General features: G+C 59.7%; 1 protein-coding gene across 1 annotated transcript in view; it reads left to right on the top strand.

Annotated features, from left to right (window-relative positions):
* The first annotated feature begins 758 nt into the window (after positions 1-758).
* The window catches only part of NOTCH3 (notch receptor 3), a 35,902-nt gene continuing 13,534 nt past the window's right edge, over positions 759-23,126 (top strand). The window contains 28 exon segments of the mRNA XM_030302390.1: positions 759-876; positions 3,422-3,473; positions 3,475-3,498; positions 7,331-7,473; positions 7,556-7,897; positions 7,991-8,052; positions 8,054-8,086; positions 8,088-8,115; positions 8,204-8,437; positions 9,042-9,197; positions 9,288-9,473; positions 10,149-10,262; positions 10,755-10,868; positions 11,467-11,700; positions 11,821-11,931; positions 12,660-12,852; positions 12,929-13,080; positions 13,302-13,415; positions 13,924-14,079; positions 15,255-15,480; positions 15,907-16,108; positions 16,255-16,408; positions 16,840-17,024; positions 17,596-17,728; positions 17,817-18,074; positions 18,157-18,275; positions 18,619-19,184; positions 20,871-21,203. Coding sequence (XP_030158250.1) covers positions 759-876; positions 3,422-3,473; positions 3,475-3,498; positions 7,331-7,473; positions 7,556-7,897; positions 7,991-8,052; positions 8,054-8,086; positions 8,088-8,115; positions 8,204-8,437; positions 9,042-9,197; positions 9,288-9,473; positions 10,149-10,262; positions 10,755-10,868; positions 11,467-11,700; positions 11,821-11,931; positions 12,660-12,852; positions 12,929-13,080; positions 13,302-13,415; positions 13,924-14,079; positions 15,255-15,480; positions 15,907-16,108; positions 16,255-16,408; positions 16,840-17,024; positions 17,596-17,728; positions 17,817-18,074; positions 18,157-18,275; positions 18,619-19,184; positions 20,871-21,203 — 4,742 coding nt within the window.

The following is a 23,126-nucleotide window of genomic DNA, read 5'->3' as shown; positions in this document are numbered from 1 at the left end:
TGAGGGGAATGGGTGGGGCTGGGGGCTGGGGTGGACCTTTGGGGTTCACACAGGGTAGTAAGGAGGAAGAGGGGTGCTTTCCAGGAGAGCTGAGAGTAAGAAGATTGTGTGTGTGTGTGTGTGTGTGTGTGTGTGTGTGTGTGTGAGCGTGCGCGCACACATGCATGGGTCTCCTTCCTAATGTGTGTCTGAGGTCTGAGGCTGCAAATGCTGTCCCAGGCTCAAGGCCTGGCTGGGCGTGAGCTTTGGGTTTGTGTTTTATATCTTAAGTCCCCATGAAGCTCTGTGCATACGTCTGCAATGGGGCAGGGTGGTTGTGTGCGCGTGAGATTCTTAGGACGTGCCTGGCCTCAGTTTTGGAGGATCTGTGGATCTGTGTTTGTGCCCTGGCTCTGTGTGCGTCCCTGGGCTCTGAGTGTGTGTTGGGAGCGTGGGTGTTCACGAAGCTGGTGTGTCTGTCAGTGTGAGTTCAGCCCACGCCTCACCGCATGGCTGGCCAGAATTTCCAAGGATCTGCGGGTCCCTGGCTGTGTGGGTGGAGGGTGGGCAGGGACCCCGGGAGGCCGGGCTGGGGTGGGGGTAGGGGGGCGGGGGAGCGCAGGGCCGGCCCCGGGGCGGGGCGAGCCGCCCAGGGCTGGGGGCGGGGCGGCCCGGCAGCCTCACTTTGGCGAAGTTGGCGGCGCAGAGGCTGGCCCGGGACGCGCCCGGAGCCCAGGGAAGAAGGGAGGAGGGAGGAGGGAGGGTCGCGGCCGGCCGCCATGGGGCCGGGGACCCGGGGCCGCCGCCGCCGCCGTCGCCCGATGTCGGCGCCGCCACCGCTGCCGCCCGTGCGGGCGCTGCCCCTGTTGCTACTGCTCGCGGGGCCCGGGGCTGCAGGTGAGGGGCTGGGACCTGGTGGTCGGGACTGGGTGGGTGGGTTGGGGGAGGGTAAGAGCGGAGTTTAAGGACCCCGGAGTCTGGGGCTGGAGGGCTGGCCTCGGAGCCAAGGACCAGAGCAGGGGCTGTGAGCACAGGAGTCCGGGGGCTACGTGCCAATCCCGGGGGGGGGGCAGGGACTCAATGGGGGGGGGGCAGGGCTCCAGAGGTCCGCAGAATACGGGCCCGGGAGCGATCAGAGTGGGGGGGGGGTGAAGGGACCCAGGAATCAGGGGCTGGGAGCTTGAGGTGCAGGGATCAGGGACGCGAGATCGGGGGGACCAAGGGTCTGGAGCACGCTCCCAATGCACGCCCGTCCGGAGTCCTGGGAAGGTCACGAACTGGAGCCTCAGGACCCCCAGGCTGGGGACCCCTCGCACAAAAGCCCCCCCTACACACCCAGGGCCGGCCAGGCGGGGCGGGCGACGGGGAGGGGGGCGCGAAGTTCTCGGAGCTCTGAACTCGGGGAAAACTTCTCAGGCCGGAGCGCGGCAAGACCCGGAGCTGGAGTCGGAGCTGGAGCCACAGCGGCGCCCGCGCCCCTTTCCCCGCCCGCGGCCCCGCTCCCTCCCCCGGCCGCCGGGACCTGGCGGCCCCGGGACCCCGCCCCCGCGAGGGGAGGGAAAAGGAGGGCGGGGGGCGCGAGCCCACGTGCTCCGCTCCAGCGGCCCAGTCCCCGCAGCCCGAGCCCCTCCCCAGCCGGCCCGGGCCCCCTGCCCCTCCCCCTCCCCGCTCTCCCTTCCCCCGCTCGGGACAATGGCCGCGCCGTCTAGACACCCCCTCCCCCCCGGCCGGCCTCGCGCTTTCTTTGCCAGACAAAGCGGGACGGGCGGCGGGGCCTGGGCGGGGGCTGCGGGGGCGCACACCCCCAAGGGAGGCCTGGCCGGCGGAAGAGGGACGCGGGCCGAGCGGCCGGGGTCCGGGGTCCCGGGGAGCCGCGGCGGGGCTCAGCGCCGGGAGGGAAGGGCCTCTACCGCCCAGGCGGGTGCCCAACCGGGCAGGATCGGGCAGGAGCTGCCGCCCCCGCGGGGCCAGCGCGCACACACATGGCCTGTCACACACTCGCAGGCACACACACAGCCCTGGGTCACACATACAGAGATGTAGACGTGCGCACACACACGACATCCGCAGACGTGGATACGCAGCTCACACACTGACATACAAACTGCTGCAATCACCCATGTTCGTAGGTACCGTGGATCACCAGCCCCGGGCCTTGCACACGTCGCCTGCACACATTGAGCACATGTAGACACGGATCCAAGATATGCCCACACCCAGTTTATACATACAGACAGACAGTCAACCCATACACAGTCCAACCCATACACAGACCCACCTGAGGATCCACAGGTCACACACAGGCGCACAGCTGTATACCCAGATAACTGGTTCACATGCAGGGACCCACAACAGATCCAGCCTGCACATACATGCACAGGCATCTGGACACCCATGGACTTGAAGCACACACACATGTGGCTCATCATGTGGCCCCTTGGGTGAGTTCACAAACACCCACCGGCCCCTGTCTGGGTGATAGTGTCCTGTCTCTGCTTGTCCCCTGAGGAAGGGGACACAGGCCATGTTGTCCTATTCTCCAGCTCACCTTGTTCTGTCTCTCCCTCTGTCTTTGTCATCTCTGTCTCCTCTCTGAGGCAGCCTGCTTCTAGTTTCCTTTTTTGTGTCTGTCTGTCTTTCTCTGTCTCCCTCCATCTCTCCTCTCTTTCCATCTATCTGTGACTCGTTCATGTGCACGTGCGCGCGCGCGCACACACACACACACACACAGAGGCCCCACACCTGCCGTCACACACAACTCTCCACTAGCTCACACCCAGCCACACCCCAGACCAGTCTGGCGGGACAGTTAGACTGCCACACCTCAGAGGGACATAGCCCTCAGGGATGGGGACGCTGGACAGGGCAGCACATGTCTAGTGCCAGCCGCCCCTCCCTTCAAACCACACCCTGTCCCTGCAACACCCAGTGTCGGCTGTGCAAGGGGTACCTGCCTTGGCCCCTCTCACCAGAGCCCTGTTCAGGTCTGCCCAGCTGGAGTAGATGTCCAACATCGGGGAAAGTAAGAACCATGGCCCCAGGTCTCCTTACCCTGCCCTCTCCATTACCCTGGGATCTGGGCACACAGCCCCAGACCTCCCTTTAACACTCAGCACCCTCACTTCCTGCCTTTGCACCCCCCATTCTGGCAGCTTCCTGAGTCCCCACATCTGGCACGAGTCAGCACCTCCTCCTGCCCGCCCCTGCCTTGTGGTTCCCAGGGCTTGAGCGGGCAGGGACAGCTGCAGCCCCAACAGCTGGGGCTGGGGCGGGGGGCCGTGGGAACTGTGGATGGGGGGGCTCCATGCCCCACAGAGACACCCCCAGCCCGTGGCAGCTGTTGCCTGGGGGAGGGAAAGATGGGCTGTGTCACTCTGAGCTGGGGTTTCTTGGGTGCCTGGCTGACCCCCCACTTTCCTTCGCCTCCCTCCCCCCACCACAGCCCCCCCTTGCCTGGACGGAAGCCCGTGTATGAATGGAGGTCGCTGCACCAGCGCCCTCCCGGGAGGCTGCCTGCCTGTGAGTGCCTGGCTCCGAGCCATCAGTGGGTCCTGTGTGGGGAGGTAGTCTGTCTTCTCCTCTGGCCTCTGTGTCCACCATGGGTGTCTCTACCATTTCCTACTTGTGTATGGCTTGGGTAACCTCTTGTTTCCCCACTGGAATCGAGCAGGGTTAAGAACTGAGTAAGGTTAAGAGCAAGGGCTCTGCAGGCCGCCTGGCCTGGGTTCAAATCCCACATCGTGTTGCTCACTGCCTGGGACTCAAACCCTTTAAGCTTCAGTGTCCTTGTCTGGAAAACAGGCACACTAACACCTGCTTCACAGAGTTGTTGGCCGCCTGAGGTCACACGTAAAGCCTCTGATGGAGGTAGTTATTATTCAATTAACAGATCTTCAGGGACCAATCACAGTGGCTTGGCAGTACAGGGTACCCCAGCTGGATCCTCCCATATATCAACATTTAGTGGTGGGGGCACAGTGGTGGTCATGGGGGTGCCATGACCTTGGGTTAGTCACTTCTCTCTGAATCTCACTGCATCTGTGAAATAGGGGTGCTTCTTTGTGGCTTGTGACCATGAAGGATTTCAAGAATTCGGTTGTTGGATCATACAAGGCAAGGCAGAGGGCTGGGAGGAGCAGAGCAGGGTCTGGGAAAGAACTGAGCAGAGGGAGACAGAGCTCAGTTTGAATTCTGGGCTCCGGGAGGGGCACCTGGGTGGCTCAGTCTGTTAAGCCTCTGACTTTGGCTTAGGTCAGGACCTCCAGGTTCATGAGTTCAAGCCCTCATCGGGCTTGGTGCTGACAGCTCAGAGTCTGGAGCCTGCCTGCTTGGCATTCTGTGTCTCCCTGCCTCTCTCTCTCTCTCTCTCTCTCTCTGCTCCTCCCCCACTCGCTTTCTCTCTTTTGTTCTCTCTCGAAAATAAATAAACATCAAAAAATTGAATTATGGACCCGGGGATACCCTGAGCAGGTGTTTTGAGCTCCCTGAACCTCAGCTTTTGCATCTGGAAAATGGGGCGGTACTTCCTTCTTTATGAGGTTGATTTTGATGTGATGAACTCAGCATAGTTTCAGCCTACAGTAAATGCTCCATAAATAATAATGATGATGGTAGGGGCTCAGGAAATAGGTGCCATAGAGGGCAACGTCTCAAGGTTATGGGGGAAATGCTTGATTCCTTTTATAATATCATCATTAGTAATAGCCCGTCACCTAGTAGCCATTATTGATTCATTAACGGATTCATTTATTCAAGAACATGTGTTGCCAGGCTCAAGCTGGGTGGTTCTGGGGTGACTTTAGATCCAGGAGAGCCCCTTTGAAGTTACACACGTACTTTGACTGGAGCCCCACTTGGGCTCACCCAGGTGGGGGCTCAGCGTGGCTGAGCGGGTTCCTCGGGTTGGGAGTCTGCCATGGTGGGACGTGAGGGAAAAAGTGACCTTATCTGGAGCCACACACCTGGGAGGCGGGAGCCGCGGAGCTGAGCGCCTGCGCAGTGGAGCTCCGCACCTGGAATACTTGCCGACAGGTGAATGCTGCCGCGGCTGCCCTGCCCCTCAACAGGTGAATCACCGGCTCGCGCGGCCGCCCGGAGCCCGGACTACCCGGGATGGAGCGGGCTCTCCCCGGAGGTGGACCGTGGGAACCACTCCCCACGGCCCCCCAGTCTCTTTCAAGATTCTAAATACTCGTATCTTTTCAGGGACGCCCCCATCTGTCACCCCTCCACGGATCCCCCAAACCTCTTCCTCGAAGTAGCCTCTCAAGCCCTGGTGTCTGTTTCCTAGCCCTCGCCGCACCCCCTTCCCTTCCCCTCCCGCCGACCCCCAACCAAGTCTCCTCTCCCCCCCCCCCCCGCCTTGGTTTCCCCCAAAGCCCAGTCAGTGGGGCGGGGCGCGGGCGGAGGCTGGAACCGGCCCGACCGGTCGGCAGGGGAGCGGGGCGCAGAGCGTGGGAACCCGCCCGGGGCGTCGGGAGGGGGCCCGCGCGGCCGCGCCCTGCTTGGCGGTGGGACCCGCAATCCCGGGAGCCCGGCGCGGCGCGCCCCCTCTCGGCGTGCAGTCGTGACCGACGTCCTTGCCCTGAGGGTCTTTGGGGAGGGGTCTGGGAGCCGGGCCCTCCCGTCTTGACACCATCGGCACCCCTGCCCTGCCCTGGCCTGTTTCACTGGGGGCCAGGGTGGGGGGAATCTTGTGGGTGACGCTAGGGACTGAGTCAGCTGCCTGAGGCTAGCCCCAAGCGACTGGGACAAGCCAGAGGGAGGGACTGCGCGAGGGGTGGGCAGCGTCGGGGGCGGGGTCTGGACCTTCTCACCATTCCAACCTTCCCCTTCCCACTCCCTCCACCCCCCCATCCCGTCCCCCTGCCCCTCCTATCCCCGCTTCTCCCCTCCCCCCTCCCCCGCCTGTGTCTCTCTGGAGGTTTCCGGTCTCAAGACCAACCGCCTTATTTCCCTCCTACTCAAGGTTGCCTTGGTCGGTTTGGGGAAGGGGCTGCGGGCTGAAGGACTCTATCCCAGTAAGAGGGCGCCAGAACTGGTGTCTACCTCCCCCTCCCAATGGCAGGAAGGGTCGAATGTGCCTCCAGGAAAGGCCAGGAGGATGTGGGAGAGTTACGGTCTGTCCACACAGAGCTGTGGCTGTGAACTGCCTTGTGGCTTAGGGTCTGAATGTTCGCTAGGCCAGTATGTCCAACTGTGTATGTTTCTGCGTGTGTGTGTGTGTGTGTGTGTGCGCGGGCGCGCCTGAGAGGTTGTCTTCTGGAGTCTGAGACCTTGTGTTTCTCTCCGCCTGGAAGGCTCTTCCTCACACAGTACCTTCTGCAGTCTGAAAATATCCTTCTTGCCTTCCCTCTTCACTCATCTCCCTTATCCTGTGTCTTAGTTTCCTGGCTGCCATAACAAACCACCGAAAAGCTGGGTGGTTTGAAACAACAGGAATTTATTCTCACAGTTTTGGAGGCCAGAAGTCTGAAATCGAGGTGTTGGCAGCCAGTGTGTCCCCAGTGGCTTTGCAAGAGAGTCCTTGCTGGCCTCCTCCACCTTCTAGTGGTTTCAGGTGCTCCTTGGCTAGTGGGTGCAACACTCATATCTGCTTCTGTCTTCAAATGGCCTTTAGTGCTTCCTCCCCAATCTCCCTCTGCCAATGGATTTAAGGCCCATTTAGAAAATCCGGGATGATCTCATCTTGATGTCTGTCACTTAGTTACATCCGCAAAGACTCTTTTTTCCAAATAAGGTCAGAGTCACATGCTGTGGGACATGGGCATTTCTTTTCTGGGGCCGTCGCTCAAAGCCCACTAAACTCTTGGTGGCCCTCCCCACCCATGCCGGCATGTTATATAATTCATTATTTGTGTGTCTTCTCTTTGCCCAACTTGGGCTGTGAGGATAAGGGGTGGGGGGCGACTTTTCTTGTGTTCGCGACCGCATTCCTTTTGCTAAGAACACAGTAGGTACTCAGTGAATATTTGTTGCATGGATGGATGAGGGTGCCTGTTCGTTGGGCTGTGTGCTTGCGTGTGTGTTTTTTTTTTTTAACGTTTATTTATTTTTGAGAGGGAGAGAGAGCGCGTGCGCGCTCACGTGAGCGCACGAGCAGGGGAGGGGCAGAGAGGGGAAGAGAGAGAATCCCAAGTAGGCTCTGCGGTCAGCACAGCCAGATGCAGGGCTCTATCTCACTAAGCGTGAGATCACGACCTGAGCCGAAATCCACAGTCATGCTTAACCGGCTGAGCGGCCCAGGCGCCCCTGCTTGGTGTTTCTGCGGTCCTGTGTGTATCTGTGTCTGGGCTTCTCCTGCCCCATACCACCCTAGTACTGCCCGGTACTAAGCTGTCTCTGCCCACAGGTGCCCTCCAGGATGGGTGGGCGAGCGGTGCCAGCTGGAGGACCCCTGCCATTCGGGCCCCTGTGCTGGCCGTGGTGTCTGCCAGAGCTCGGTGGTGGCAGGCGCTGCCCGGTTCTCCCTGCCGCTGCCCCGTGGCTTCCGGGGTAAGGGACGGTCTGGGGGAGGGGAGCCCAAGGCAGGCGAGGATGTGCATGGCCCAAGCTCACCCTCTCCTGGTCCCTCTAGGTCCCGACTGCTCCTGCCGGACCCCTGCCTCAGCAGCCCACTGTGCCCATGGTGCCCCCGCTGCTCCCGTGGGGCCCGATGGCCGCTACCTCTGCTCCTGCCCGCCTGGCTACCAGGGCCGCAGCTGCCGAAGCGATGTGGATGAGTGCCGGGTGGGAGGGCCATGCCGCCACGGTGGCACCTGCCTCAACACGCCTGGTTCCTTCCGCTGCCAGTGCCCAGCTGGCTACACGGGGCCACTGTGTGAGAACGCTGCAGTGCCCTGCGCCCCCTCGCCGTGCCGGAACGGGGGCACGTGTAGACAGAGTGGCGACCTCACCTACGACTGTGCCTGCCTTCCTGGTGAGGGAGCTGCTCCCTGGGGAGGGCAGCAGGAGTGGACAGACAGCAGGCCAGCCTGGCACTGACCATCTTTGCGTTCTCTTCCTCTGCTAGGGTTCGAGGGCCAGAACTGTGAAGTGAATGTGGATGACTGTCCAGGGCACCGCTGTCTAAATGGGGGGCACGTGTGTGGATGGCGTCAACACCTACAAACTGCCAGTGCCCTCCTGAGTGGACAGGTGAGCCCCAGGGCCGAGAATAGCCAGGTGGCAGACCTTGGGTGTGCCTGCAGCCCGGTGGCTGGACTGGTGTATCTGTGTGCCACAGGCCAATTCTGCACGGAGGACGTGGATGAATGCCAGCTGCAGCCCAATGCTTGCCACAACGGGGGCACCTGTTTCAACACACTGGGTGGCCACAGCTGTGTGTGTGTCAACGGCTGGACAGGCGAGAGCTGCAGTCAGAATATCGATGACTGTGCCACGGCCGTGTGCTTCCATGGGGCCACCTGCCATGACCGCGTGGCCTCGTTCTACTGTGCCTGCCCCATGGGCAAGACTGGTGAGTGGCTGTTTGCCTTGCAGGCAGCAGGGAGCCAATGATGGTTCCACGGTGGGGGAAAGGATGGAGTCTGACTTGAGCGTTAGGATGATTAGGTTGGAGGCCAGCTATGGGGTGCAAGGTGAGCCTGGAAGAGGCTGGCCCACAGTCCGGGGCAGTAGCCATGGGAATGGAGAGCTATCCCGTGACCGAGAGAGGGGGACCTTTGCAAGTGGCAAAGGGTCAGGGAAGGTGTTTGGGAGGGGACTTGGGTGTGGAGGGCAGGGCATGTCAGGGAGAGGCTACTGTAGAAGCCAAGGCTTGAGGGTATAGAATCAGAAAAGGAGTCAACAAATTTTAAAACAATATGTGGGTGTTTCCAACTCATTTGCGAACGGTTCAGGAAAAAGATACATAGAGCTTACGGTAGTTGAAGCTAGGTGGTGGGTGTATGAATTAGCTCTTCAGTACATTTGGAAGTTTTCGTTATAAATGATCGGGAAAAATAGCCTACTGAATACCCTGCAGGTTAATAGAAACAAAGCACAAACCAATATGTGGGGGATGTGGGACCTTTGGGCAGAGCTGGAGGGTCCGCCCTTGAACTCTGCCTGTTCCTTTCCAGGGCTTCTGTGTCATCTGGATGACGCCTGTGTCAGCAACCCCTGTCACGAGGATGCTATCTGTGACACGAATCCGGTGAACGGACGGGCCATCTGCACCTGTCCACCAGGCTTCACCGGTGGGGCATGTGACCAGGATGTGGATGAGTGCTCCATTGGTGAGGGGGGCGCAGTCTGAGAGTTGGGAGGGAGGGGAGAGGCAGGTCCTTAGCCACCCCCACTCACACTGGCGGTGCCTGCTCTTGTAGGCGCCAACCCGTGTGAGCACCTGGGCCGGTGTGTGAACACACAGGGCTCATTCCTGTGCCAGTGTGGCCGTGGGTACACAGGCCCGCGCTGCGAGACCGACGTCAACGAGTGCCTATCGGGGCCCTGCCGCAACCAGGCCACATGCCTCGACCGCATAGGCCAGTTCACCTGCATCTGCATGGCAGGTGCGTGGGGGGTGTTGTGGTGGGGGCGGAGCCTGAGGCTGGGGGTGAGCGAGGGAAGCCTGCAGACAGCAAGGAGCACCCCCCCCCACACACAGTGACACTGGGTCTGCAATGGGACCCTGAGAGACTGAAGCCTGGAAGGAGGTGGAGGCTGGGCCAGAGCAGAATCTTTGTGCAAGGCTAGGGGTGTGGTCACATGGAGTCCTTAGAACCTCAGATGGGCTGGGAGTGGAGTCTGTGCCATAGGATCCACTGGAGGGTGGGGATGAAATGAGGGCGGGACCAGGGGGTGAGATGAGGGCGGGACCAGGGGCTGGTGTGGGCCCAGGTGGAGCCTGCAGACAGTCTGGGTGGGATTGAGGCCGGGCCCAAGGCTGTGGTGGGTCCTGGGCTGGTGACTGAGGACCCCGCATAGTCTAAGGACTGCAAAGGGAAGAGGGCGATCTGAAGGCAAGGCCCATGTGGGGTCTCATCATCCTCGGATCGGTTGGAGCCTCAGCTGGGTGAGGGTCCACCATAAGGCCAAAAGCTGAATCTAAGGTTGGGCTGGGGGTCAAGGCCAAGCAAGGCTCAGGGGAACTGTCTAGAGTGGGAGAGGGAACATCTTCCCACTTGCTCTCCCTTTAGGCCAGAGGCTAACCCCCACCGCCCTAATCCCCCTCCTTCACTCCCTAGGCTTTACAGGCACCTATTGTGAGGTGGACGTGGATGAGTGTCAGAGCAGCCCGTGTGTTAATGGCGGGGTCTGCAAGGACAGAGTCAACGGCTTCAGCTGCACCTGCCCCTCGGGTGAGGACCCTGGCCAGGGAGCCTGAAAAAGACAGGTCCCTGCAGAGGCAAAGGCTGTAGGATGGGAGCCTGTAAGACCATGTTAGTGGGCAGCTATCGTAACAGAAACCACATGCTATGAACACCATTGAAGTCAATTTATTGTTTTATTTTTACAAAAGTTTTATACTTTTTAGAAAATGTTTATTTATTTTTGAAAGAGAGAGAGTGTGAGTAGGGAAGGGGCAGAGAGAGAGAGGGAGATACAGAATCCAAAGCAGGCTCCAGGCTCCGAGCTGTCAGCGCAGAGCCCAACGCGGGGCTGGAACTCACGAACCACGAGATCAGGACGTGAGCTGAAGATCAACGCTTAACCGACTGAGTCACCCAGGCGCCCCTGAAATTAATTTAAAACTAAGTGAACAGTCATCCCACCCGAACAAGGCAGGGTTGGCAACGGGTGACTTCTCTGACCCGGTCTGGGCCTCTGCCCGTCCCATTCCCTACCCTAAGGCTTCAGCGGGGCCATGTGTCAGCTGGATGTGGATGAGTGCGCCAGCACACCTTGCCGGAATGGAGCCAAATGTGTGGACCAGCCCGATGGCTACGAATGTCGCTGCGCAGAGGGTGAGAGAAGGCCATTGATAGGCCAGCAAGAGTCTGGGGGCGGGGCAAGGGAGAGAGAGAAAGCAAATAACAGCCTTGGGGAAAATTTGGGGGCGGGGCTGCAGCAAGGCAGGACCTCAGTAGAGCCAATGACAGAGCCAGGGAGTGGAGCCAATGATGGACTTTAGCAGTGGTAAGGCTAGGGTTGGGGCCAATGGGTCTGGCAGATACTTGGTGCTAAAAGGTAGAGGGGGCGTGTCGCCCCCAAACTCCTCTATCCCCAGGCACTTCCCGTGTGTCCCCATTTCCAGTCCAGAGCGGAGAGTGAGGCGGAACAGGGCTGGTAGTGTAAGGACTGGAGGCAGGGTACAGCGAGGGATGGGATTTATCTGAGGAAGTGTCTTGGCCAGGGGCGTGTCCTGGAGCCGGTCTCTGGAGGGAGTTAGGGGCGGAGCCTGAATTGAGCCCACCTCCTGCTGGTTAGCTGGGCAGGGCGTGAGGTAGAGGTGGGCCAGGATTGGGCCGGAGCCACGGCTGCGGGCAGGACCTTGGCAAGTGGGTGGAGCCTGATCCTCTGATTCCCCCCCCCCCCCCCCCCCCCCCCCCCCCACCCACACAGGTTTCGAAGGCACTCTGTGTGAGCGCAACGTGGATGACTGTTCCCCGGACCCGTGCCACCACGGGCGCTGTGTGGATGGCATCGCCAGCTTCTCCTGCGCCTGTGCCCCGGGATACACAGGCACACGCTGTGAGAGCCAGGTGGACGAGTGCCGCAGCCATCCCTGCCGCCACGGAGGCAAATGTCTAGACTTGGTGGACAAGTATCTCTGCCGCTGCCCTCCTGGCACCACAGGTGGGGCTGGAGGCGGGGCTGGGGCAGAAACCGTACATCTGGAGGGGCACAGAGGGTTTGGGAACGGTGCCCCTGGTGGGGCTCAGTGATGGCCAGCCCTGCCATGTTCCCCTTCCCCAGGAGTGAACTGCGAGGTGAACATTGATGATTGTGCCAGCAACCCCTGCACCTTTGGAGTCTGCCGGGATGGCATCAACCGCTATGACTGTGTCTGCCAGCCTGGCTTCACAGGTGGGCAAGTGGCTGCCATGGGAAGGGGGTCTTTTTTTTAATATGCGATTTTTAAAACTGTTTTACTTATTTTTGAGAGAGAGAGAGAGAGAGAGAGAGAGAGAGGCAGAGCATGAGTGAGGGAGGGGCAGAGAGAGAGGGAGACACGGAATCCGAAGCAGGCTCTCCAGGCTCTGAGCTGTCAGCACAGAACCCTATGTGGGGCTTGAACCCACCAACCTAGAGATCATGACCTGAGCTGAAGTCGGACACTTAACTGACTGAGCCACCCAGAAAGGGGGTCTTTTTGGGGCAAAGGTGAAATCACCCTATTTTTTTGCTGAGTTTGCCCTTCTCTTTGCATATGCTTGTCCAATGAGATTGTCCACACTTAGTCCTGAGGCTTTGCTCTCTCATTGGCCTGAGGTTGTCCCCATATCAGCTCAACGTTATCCTGGAACTTAGACGAGGGTGTTCAGACTCAGGGATGGGCGTGTTTCTTCATGGGGCCAAAGTAATCCTTGGTGAAAATGAAGGTGACTTCATTTAAGTTTGGGGATGAGTATGATCTGGGGCAAGGCAGCTCTAGGTTGAGGAGGTGGCTGCCCTAGTTTGTACAAGAGCTCGTGCACTGTGAAAATGAGATTGTCTTTGCTCAAGGATGTGGCCACGCTAAATGGGGCAAGGTTGTTTTGCCCGTTGGCACCATCGTCCTTGTCCTGGGATGAAGTTGCCTTCGTGCTCTCCAGGGCCCCTTTGCAACGTGGAGATCAACGAGTGTGCGTCCAGCCCGTGCGGTGATGGAGGCTCCTGTGTGGATGGGGAAAATGGCTTCCGCTGCCTCTGCCCACCTGGCTCCCTGCCCCCGCTCTGCCTTCCCACGAGCCATCCCTGTGCCCAAGAACCCTGCAGTCACGGTGTCTGCCACGATGCGCCCGGAGGGTGAGGCCTCTCCCCATTCCCTGGTCCCCTGCCGCCTCCCTGCCCACAGGCATTCCCTGACTGCCTTTCCTTCCAGGTTCCGCTGCCTGTGTGAGCCTGGCTGGAGTGGCCCCCGATGCAGCCAGAGCCTTGCTCGAGATGCCTGTGAATCCCAGCCCTGCCGGTCTGGTGGCACCTGCACCAGTGATGGAATCGGCTTCCACTGTACCTGTCCCCCTGGTGTCCAGGGTGTGTGTCCCCCATGTTCCCACCCCAGGCTCTCCCTCCCCCCTTCTTCCTTCTCATTTCCTTCCTGCTGCACTCTCCCTCCTTTAGTTTGCCTTTTTTTTTTTCCTTTTCCTCTCCCCCACCCCCAGGACCTTTGGAGGTGGGTATCAAGGTGGGGACCCTGGGGGGAGATGGGGACAAGGAATCTCTCACGAGTATCTCACTCTGCCTGCCCCCCACAGGCCGTCAGTGTGAGCTGCCATCGCCCTGTACTCCAAACCCCTGTGAGCATGGGGGTCACTGTGAGTCTGCCCCTGGCCAGCTGCCTGTCTGCTCCTGCCCTCCTGGCTGGCAAGGTATACCACCTACTTCCTCCTCCTCCTCCTCCTCCTCCTCCTCCTCCTCCTCCTCCTCCTCCTCTCCTTCACCTCCTCTGCACCCTGCTGCGTACTGAGTGGTGCTGGGGACCCAGAGGGAAACTTACAGAAGAAACAGAAGACAGAAAAGACTCTGTCTCGGAAGGGACCGAGCAGAACACAGACAATTGCAACCCATGTGATCAGTTTTGGAGGAAAGGAAGGGATCTGGGGATGGGGAAGCTAGGACTCAGGTGGAGGGTTTGGGTGCAGCTCCCTGGAAGGGCTGACCTCAATCAGAATGCATTCATTCACTACCCACTGAAATAAAGGGAAGGGGGAAGGCAGTTTGGGAATAGCACGTACAAAACACACAAAGGCTAAGGAGAGCATGGCGTGTTCCTGCCTTCACCCATCTCAGCCTTCAGGTTCCTCCCGAAGGCCAGGTACTCGCAGACCCTACCCTGTACCCTCTAACCCTAGATACTACCTTATTCCCCATCACCAGGCCCACGATGCCAGCAGGATGTGGATGAATGTGCTGGCCCCTCACCCTGTGGCTCCCACGGTACCTGCACCAACCTGGCGGGGAGTTTCAGCTGTACCTGCCACGAGGGGTATAGTGGCCCTTCCTGTGATCAGGACATCGATGACTGTGACCCCAGTGAGTTCAGGGGAGTTCCCGGGGTGGATGCTGCTCTAGAGAACATGTTCTTTAAGCCCACACGGTGTGCCCAGCACTGAGCTTCCATTTTCTTTCTTTTTTTATATTAAAAAAATATATTTTTAAATTTATATTTATTTATTTTTGAGAAGCAGAGTGAGACAAAGCGTGAGCGGGGGAGGGGCAGAGAGAGAAGGAGACACAGAAGCAGGCTCCAGGCTCTGAACAAGTGGTCAGCGCAGAGCCTGATGCAGGGCTCAAACCCACGAACTGTGAGATCGTGACCTGAGCTGAAGTCGGACTCTCAACTGACTGAGCCACCCAGGCGCCCCTGTGTTTCCATTTTCTCTTCACTGTACTCTTTCCCTGTTTTATGGAAACTGAGGCCCCAGAGAGGTCAAGTGATTTGCCCAAGGTCATGAAGCAAGTAGAGGGATGAGCTGGGATTGGAGCACAGGTCTGTCTGAAGCCTGTAGACTGCCTCTGGCTGCAAACAAGTTAACACTATGCGTTAAGTAGGACATAATAGGCCCCCAGGAAGTCCTCCAGGAGCATTGTCTGATAGACCGACAGTGCAAGTCACATCTATACTTAGAATTTTCCTAGCAGCCACATTAAAAAGCAACAACAAAAAAATTAAGTTTAATAATATATTTTAATTAAATTAATATATAAAAATGTTATTTATTTCGACATGTAATCAATATAAAATTACTGAGATATGTTTACATTCATCCTTTTTTTTAATACTAAGTCTTCAAAATCAGAAATCCAGTGTGTGTTTTATGGCACATCCCAGTTTGGACTAGGTACATGTTAAGGGCTAAATAGCCACATGTGGCCAATGGCCACTATACTGGCCAGCACTGGTCTGGAGGAGGCCTTCTGTGCTGTGCCCAGGAATTAAATAGACCTAACTAGCAGCGTGTGCTTGGCGGCTCAAAGGGACCTTTTGGTTCCCCCATCCCCTTCCTCCTTGCACATAGGTGGGGTTTCCAGATGAGGGAGAGGATGAAACCACAGAAGGGACAGAATTTGATCCCTCTGACCAAATGTGCCGCTCCCTGTTAAGCCTGGTTTCCTCCTGGTTCCCCTCTATGAAAGGCATGGCTGGGTCAGCTTGGGCTGATGGGGGGGTCAGGTGTATGACCAGGCCTTCTCCCTTCGGACCGTAGACCCCTGCCTGAATGGTGGCTCCTGCCAGGATGGCGTGGGCTCCTTTTCATGCTCCTGCCTCCCTGGCTTTGCTGGTCCCCGCTGTGCCCGCGACGTGGATGAATGTCTGAGCAGCCCCTGTGGCCCGGGCACCTGCGCCGACCACGTGGCCTCCTTTACCTGCACGTGCCCACCTGGATATGGAGGCTTCCGCTGTGAGCAGGACCTACCCGACTGCAGCCCCAGGTGTGTGGGGCCTCTGCTGGGGGCTCAGGGACACCGGCATCGGATGGGGTGTGCAACGCGAGAGGGAATGGGGACAAGAAGGGGGTTCTCGGCTTGGCACCCACTTCACGACTCTGATCCGTGATGGAGCAGTGTTCGGGAAGGGTCAGGGCGTCTGTTTGGAGGTCACCTTAGGGGACGCTGGTCCCCGACAGGGCCAGGCCACGGCGGGGCGGGGCCTCCATGTGGCTCCCACCTTAGGTCTCAAGGACTTGGTGAGTTGGGGCTAAGGGACAGGATCGGGGCGGGACCTCTGCTGGGGCTGCAGCTTCTGCTGGGGGTGGGCCTAGGGGGTCGGGGAGTGTGCCCGGACCCAGGAGGGGCCGAGAAGGCGGGGCCTGCGTGGGGGTGGAGCCTGACCCAGCCTGCGCTTCCCTCCCCCTCCAGCTCCTGCTTCCACGGCGGGACCTGCGTGGACGGCGTGAACTCGTTCAGCTGCCAGTGCCGCCCGGGCTACACGGGTGCACACTGCCAACACGAGGCCGACCCCTGCGTCTCTCGGCCCTGCCTGCACGGGGGCGTCTGCACGGCCGCCCGCCCTGGCTTCCGCTGCACCTGTCCGGAGGGCTTCACTGGCGCTCAGTGCCAGGTGGGCGTGGCCACCCGGGACCCGGGGGAGGAATCTGGAGGGGCTGTTCTGGGGTAGGGGTCTGCCGGGACCCTGGAGAAGCTGGGGTTGCGGCTTCCAGGGGGGTCGTGGCTGAGAGGCTGAGACTCTGAGAGCTTCCCCTCTAGACGCTGGTAGACTGGTGCAGCCACGCGCCCTGTCAGAACGGGGGTCGCTGTGCCCGGAGCGGGGCCTCCTTCTACTGCCTTTGCCCTCCGGGTTGGAGCGGCCGCGTCTGTGACATCCGGAGTGTGCCCTGCAGGGAGGCCGCAGCCCAGATCGGTGAGAGGGAGCACAGAGGCGGGGTGTGGGGCTCGGGAGGGTGTGCGTGCATATACTTCTTGCTAATGTGAGCCGAACACGGGTATGACAGGGCGTGTGGGCGGCATGGGGTGTGTGGCTGAGCGTTTGTGGATGCGCGACCGTGTGCCAGCTGGCCAGGGCCGGGATGGTGTAGATGCCTCTGTCACCACGAGGTAGCTGGGATGACGTCCGAGATGCTGTGTGTGACTGAGCCGGTGTGGGCAGTTGGGGTGTGGGTGTGTGTTTGTGTGTCCGTGACTGAGACGGTGCCGGTCTGGGCAGATGTGTGACGACACGATGGAATGTGTGTGAGACCCCGGGGACCGAGGCCAGCAGGGGTGTTTGGTGATGCCGTGAGTGATGCAGGCAGGGAGGGGCACGCGTGTGCCTGACACCTCTCCTCTGTGCAGGGGTGCGGCTGGAAGAGCTGTGTCAGACTGGTGGGCAGTGCGTGGACAAGGACAATTCCCACTATTGCGTGTGTCCAGAAGGCCGCACGGGCAGCCACTGTGAGCAGGAGGTGGACCCCTGCTTGGCCCAGCCCTGCCAGCATGGGGGCACCTGCCGCGGCTACATGGGGGGTTATGTGTGCGAGGTAAGGGGCCCTCAGAGTCGAGGAGAGGGGAGCTAGTCGTGCTGGGTGTGTCTGCACACACTTGTGTGTGTCTGTGACCTGGTGTGGGTGTGGCTCTCTCTAGGCAGGTCTGGCTTTTTGCTTTTCTGTCTCTGGGTGTCATCTTGTGGGGCTATTTCTCGGTTGATCTGAGGGACTTTCTGCCCACGGGCTGTCTTTGTCTTCGATTGTGTCCTGGATGTGCCCCGTATCCCTCTGTGTGCCCTGTCTTTTTGGGTGTGAACGCATGTGCTGGTGTCTCTGGGCCCATGTGTCTGGGTGTATGTGGGTGTTTCTCCTGGGTGTCTGTCCTGTGCGTTTGTGTGGGTGTGTCCCTCTCATTGGGTGTGCCTGTAGCCCTCCGTGTGGGGCTGTCCTCTGTGTCTGAATGTGTTCCCTTGTACCATGTGCCTGTTTTCTGTTTTCTGCACACCGGACATGCCTCCGTGTCTTGAACACTGTATGTCCTTTTGTACTGCCATCTCCGTGTCTTCCTGGGGATTATCTGTGTCCCCCCGGGCTCAGTGCTGGTCCCCGTCTCACATCGCTGCAGTGTCCGGCTGGCTACACCGGGGACGACTGTGAGGATGATGTGGACGAGTGCGCCTCCCAGCCCTGCCAGAACGGGGGCTTCTGCATTGACCTCGTGGCCCGCTATCTCTGCTCCTGCCCCCCGGGAACGCTGGGTACGCCGGGGCCGGGGTTGGGGGACAGGATGGGAGGCTGGCTCTCCATCCCTTCCCGACGGCTCCCTCATCTTTCCCTCCCCCCAAGGTGTGCTCTGTGAGATTAATGAGGACGACTGTGGCCCAGGCCCACCCCTGGACCAGGGCCCCCGGTGCCTGCACAATGGTACCTGTGTGGACCTCGTGGGTGGCTTCCGCTGCACCTGCCCCCCCGGGTACACTGGCCTGCGCTGCGAGGCGGACATCAATGAGTGTCACCCGGGTGCCTGCCACGATGCACACACCCGGGACTGTCTGCAGGACCCAGGTGGGGGCTTCCGCTGCCTTTGTCGTGCGGGCTTCACAGGTAAGCGTGGGAGAGGTGGCTGCCCTGGGATCCGGCCCCTGTTCCCACACTGTGGCTGACCCACCAGCTCCTGCTTGTCCAGGTCCCCGCTGTCAGACTGTCCTGTCTCCCTGTGAGTCCCAGCCATGCCAGCACGGAGGCCAGTGCCGTCCCAGCCCAGGACCTGGGGGTGCGCTGACATTTACCTGCCGCTGCGTTCCGGTAGGTCCCATCAGTGCCCCTGGGAGAGGAGTGGGAGCGTGGCCACGTTGCAGGACGTGGCTTTAGGGGAGAAGAAGTGGAAGGGAAAGGGGTTCCTGAGAAATACTGAAAATACCTGGAGACTGTGTGTGCGTGTTTTGGGGGATGGCGCCCCAGGCCTCCTGGGGAAGGCGGGGCTTATCTCTGCAAGGTGGGGCCTCCAATGGGCGGGGGAGGGGAGAGGTGTGGAGGGACCCGGGGAGATTGGAGCCTCAACCTTCTCAAGCCCTGACCCCCCATCCTCCTCTCTCTCTCTTCTCCACCCTTCCAAATCCCTCCATCCCCTCCCTTTCCCTTACCCCAGCCGTTCTGGGGCCCGCGTTGCGAGCGGGTGGCGCGCTCCTGCCGGGAGCTGCAGTGCCCGGCGGGCGTCCCGTGCCAGCAGACGGTCCGTGGGCCGCGCTGCGCCTGCCCCCCGGGACTGTCGGGGCCCGCCTGCCGGGGCTCGCGGGGGTCGCCGCCGGGGGCCGCCAACGCCAGCTGCCTGGCCTCCCCCTGCCTCCACGGCGGCTCCTGCGGCCCCGCGCCCCTCGCACCTTTCTTCCGCTGCGCGTGCGCGCCAGGCTGGGACGGACCGCGCTGCGAGGTGCCCGCGGCGGCGCCCGAGGCCCCCGAGGAACCGCTGTGCCCGAGCGCCGCCTGCGAGGCCAAGAGCGGGGACAAGCGCTGCGACCGCGAGTGCAACAGCCCGGGCTGCGGCTGGGACGGCGGCGACTGCTCGCTGAGCGTGGGCGACCCCTGGCGGCAGTGCGCGGCGCTGCAGTGCTGGCGCCTCTTCAACAACAGCCGCTGCGACCCCGCCTGCAGCTCGCCCGCCTGCCTCTATGACAACTTCGACTGCCGCGCGGGCGGCCGGGAGCGCGCCTGCAAGTGAGCCCCTCCCGTCTGCCACCCGTTCGATCGTTCGCCTCAGCCCGTGTCTTCTCTGTCCCTGAGCCACACCTGCCCATCCACGGGTCCCGCTTCTCTGTCCATTCATTTCCCCACCGTCAGTCCGTGTTTAGACTGAGGGAGCGTTCATACGTTTGCCCCCTCTGTTTCTTGGTGTATTCTGTCTGCCCAGCCGAGTGCTGTTTGTCTGTGCATCTCATCTACCCAGCCACGTGCCACTGTGGTCTGTCCCTCCGTCCACACGTGCCATGACCTGTTTGTCCATCCGTGTGTCTGTGCGCCCTTTCTTTCTGCCTTTGCACTCCATCGGTCTCTCCCTGCATCCTTGTTGTCCATCTTTGGACTTCGTTCTGTCCATGCATGAATTCCTTTCATCCCTCCGTACACCCACGTGTCTGTCTACGTCTCTTCTGGTCCATCCGTGGACCGCACCTGTCCACCCATCTGTCTGTTCTTATGCCAGTCTGTGTGCCTCATCTGTCTGTGCCTCTCCATCCACGCTCATCCATGTATCTCTTCTGTCTGTCCTTCTGTCCATCCACTCACCATTTTTGCCTCTCTGTATGCCCATTCATCTGTCCATGCCCCTACTGTCTATCCCAGCCCATCCTCTGCCCCTCTCTGTCTATTCATGAACTCTGTCTTTCTGTCTCATTCCATCTGTCCATCCCTGTGCTCTGCCTCTTTTTTTTAAGTTTATTTATTTTGAGAGAGAGAGAGAGAGAGCGCTCGTGAGTGGGGGAGGGGCAGAGAGAGAGAGAGAGAGAGAGAGAGAGAGAGAGAATCGCAAGCAGGCTCTGCACTGTTGGTGCAGAGCCCGATGTGGGGCTTGAACTCAGGAACTGGATCATGACCTGAGCTGCAATCAAGAGTCGGACCCTTAACCGGCTGAGCCACCCAGGTGCCCCCAACTCGACTTCTTTTGTCCCTCTGTTTGCCTAGAACCCTTCTCTCACTTTTATGTCCCTGTCCTCATTGTCCCCCACTCCCCTCCTCACTCACCCTGGCCTCTGCCATTTCTCAGGTACCCCAGGCTTGGTCCTACCTCAGGGTCTTTGCACTGACCGGCTGTTCTCTCCGCCGGGAATACTCTTCCTTGAGGAAGCCACATGGCTCCTCCCTCATCTCCTTGAAGCTTTTGCTCAACCAGTCGCCCCTTCTCAGGGAGCTCCTCCCTGGCCACCCCACACATCCCCGGCTTCATTTTTCTCCTTAGCGTTTAGTTCCAAAAAGGGCCGTGTGTGTGTGTGTGTGTGTGTGTGTGTGTGTGTGTGTGTTTTACATTTAGCTTTCACTCGTGTACAGTTGGAAGACTGTGTTTTCTGCTCTTTCCATCTCATTTAATGTCTGTCTCTGCCCGCTGGAATGCCTGCTCTCCAGGGGCAAGGATTTGTGTCCGAGCCACATCCTGGGTGCCTACAGCCATATCCAGCACCCCGCAGGCCTCTGTCAATAGTTATTTATTTATCAATAGTTCGTGAAGGAATGGCTGGATTTGCAGAAAGCCTGGCACGTGCCGGATACATTCTAGTTCTCCCTCTCTCGGCCTCCTCTCGCTGTCCGACCCCCACTCCCGCCACCCCCCCCCCCCCCCCCGTGTCCGGAGTCCGGGCTCCCTCTGGTGTGTGGTTGGATGACCCCTGACCCCCTCCTCCCTTCCCCCAGCCCCGTGTACGAGAAGTACTGTGCGGACCACTTTGCGGACGGCCGCTGCGACCAGGGCTGCAACACGGAGGAGTGCGGCTGGGACGGGCTGGACTGCGCGGGCGAGGTGCCCGCCCTGCTGGCCCGCGGCGTGCTGGTGCTCACCGTGCTGCTCCCGCCCGAGGAGCTGCTGCGCTCCAGCGCCGACTTCCTGCAGCGGCTGAGCGGCATCCTGCGCACGTCGCTGCGCTTCCGCCTGGACGAACACGGTCAGGCCATGGTCTTCCCGTACCACCGGCCCGGCCCTGGCGCCGAATCCCGGAACCGGCGGGAGCTGGCCCCGGAGGTGATCGGGTGAGTGGCCCCCACGCTTGAGGGAGCCCGCCGCAGGTGCAGACCTAGGGGCGAAGGAGCCGAGTTGATCAGGTCTCATGTGTTTCACTTCCCTTAACGTGCGTGTTTCACTTCCCTTAACGTGTTCGAGAGTCGTCTTGGGAGAGCGTCCAGCGCGTCTCAACTTCAGCCTGTTGACATTTGGGGCTGGATCATCCCTTCTGTCCTTCCTTCCTTTTTTTTTTTTTTTTAACGTTTATTCATTTTTGAGAGACCGAGCACGAGTGGGGGAGGGGCAGAGAGAGAGGGGGAGACGCAAGCTGAAGCAGGTTCCAGGCTCTGAGCTGTCAGCACAGAGCCCAACGCAGGGCTTGAACCCCGAACCCTGAGGTCTTGACCTGAGCTGAAGTCGGATGCTTAACCAACTGAGCCACCCACGGGCTCCGGGGCTGTGTCACGCTTTGCTGTGGGGGGTTGTCTGGCTCACTGTAGGATGCTTAGCAGCAGCATGCTTGGTCTCCACCCACTACATGCAGGTAGCATCCCCTCCCACCACAAGATGCGACAACCCAAAACACCTCCGGCTACTGGCAAGGGTCCTTGGGGAGCAGAGTGGTTAAGGGCATTCGTACTTTTAGTTTTTTACAAATGGAAATCAGAGAACTTTCCTGATGGTGGCCTGGTAGAGCGGTCAGAAGGGAGGTGTGGCCTCTGAGCTGGGATGGGGCCCTGACAGAGGAGGGCTGGATTCTAGAGATGGAGGGCAGGGGCTCTGACCGGGTAGGGCTGGAGTAGGGACATGATGTGCTAGTCCCTGGGTGCATTGATGGGGTTACTGGAGGGGTCTCGTCAAGAAAAAGGACACAGGGTGATAAACAGGGGTCACTTTCAGGCTTGCAGAATCTGAGGAGTCTGGGGGTGTCGTGGAGGCCCCCCAGGAGACAGCCAGAGGCTGAAGACATGGACAAGAAAGACAAAAGGGTGTTGGAGCCCTGGGAGGGACTCAGAGGAGTGGGGACAGAAGAATGATCTGGGAACAGTGAGATAAAGATTGGTTGAGGGAAATCAGCTCAGGAAGAAGGGGAGTTGGGGCACCTGGGTGGCTCAGTCGGTTAAGCTTCCGACTTTGGCTCGGGTCACGATCTCACAGCTCGTGAGTTCGAGCCCTGAGTCCCTGTGCTGACAGCTCAGAGCCTGGATCCTGCTTCAGATTCTGTGTCTCCCCCTTTCTCTGCCCCTCTCCCACTTGCACTTTCTCTCTCTCTCTCTCTCTCTCTCAAAAAAATAAATAAATAAATAAATAAATAAATAAATAAACATTAGAGAAAATACGTGGAAAATGTTTAAAAAAACAAAGGAGAAGGAGCAGCCAGGGAGATAGGAGGAGAACCAGGCCATGTGGCACTAAGGATCTCAAGGCAAGATGGAGTTTGGAGGGCTGGGTTCCTGGAAGCAGAGCCTGAGGCAGGGATTCAGATATATGTGCCATTCGGAAGGGGCACTCTCAGGAGAGAGAGAAAGAGAAGCAGGATGTGGCAGGGAGCAAACGAGGCAGAAGGAGTCTCAGTCTGGCCTCAGGGAGCTCTAGAGCATGACCGGCGCTTCAGAGTCCTTGTGACAGGAGGGCACCTTTGTACCCCCCAAATCAGCCAGTCACCAGCTGAGGGCTGCCCTAAGGGGTGTCCCCTCCCACGTGAAGAGGTCCCCACTTTGCTGAGGGTCATCTGTTAGAAGTCAGCGCTCACAGTAGTTGGGAAGCGGACGCACCGGCCTGGTAAAGGAGACTGGCATCCACTGGAGATCTTGATGTGAAAACAGTGCCCAGTGCCCACTGGATTCGTGGCTGGGGGGACACTGGTGGCCACAGCAAGACTGGTTTGGGGTGGGGGGCGTGGTGAGGGGGGCCTTGCCAACGTGGTGCGTGGAGACGGCTCTTCCGAGTCC

The sequence above is a fragment of the Lynx canadensis genome, chromosome A2, assembly GCF_007474595.2.
Source record: "Lynx canadensis isolate LIC74 chromosome A2, mLynCan4.pri.v2, whole genome shotgun sequence".
Classification (NCBI taxonomy): domain Eukaryota; kingdom Metazoa; phylum Chordata; class Mammalia; order Carnivora; family Felidae; genus Lynx; species Lynx canadensis.
Note: the sequence above shows the minus strand (reverse complement) of the source record. Positions and strands in the feature narration are given on the sequence as shown.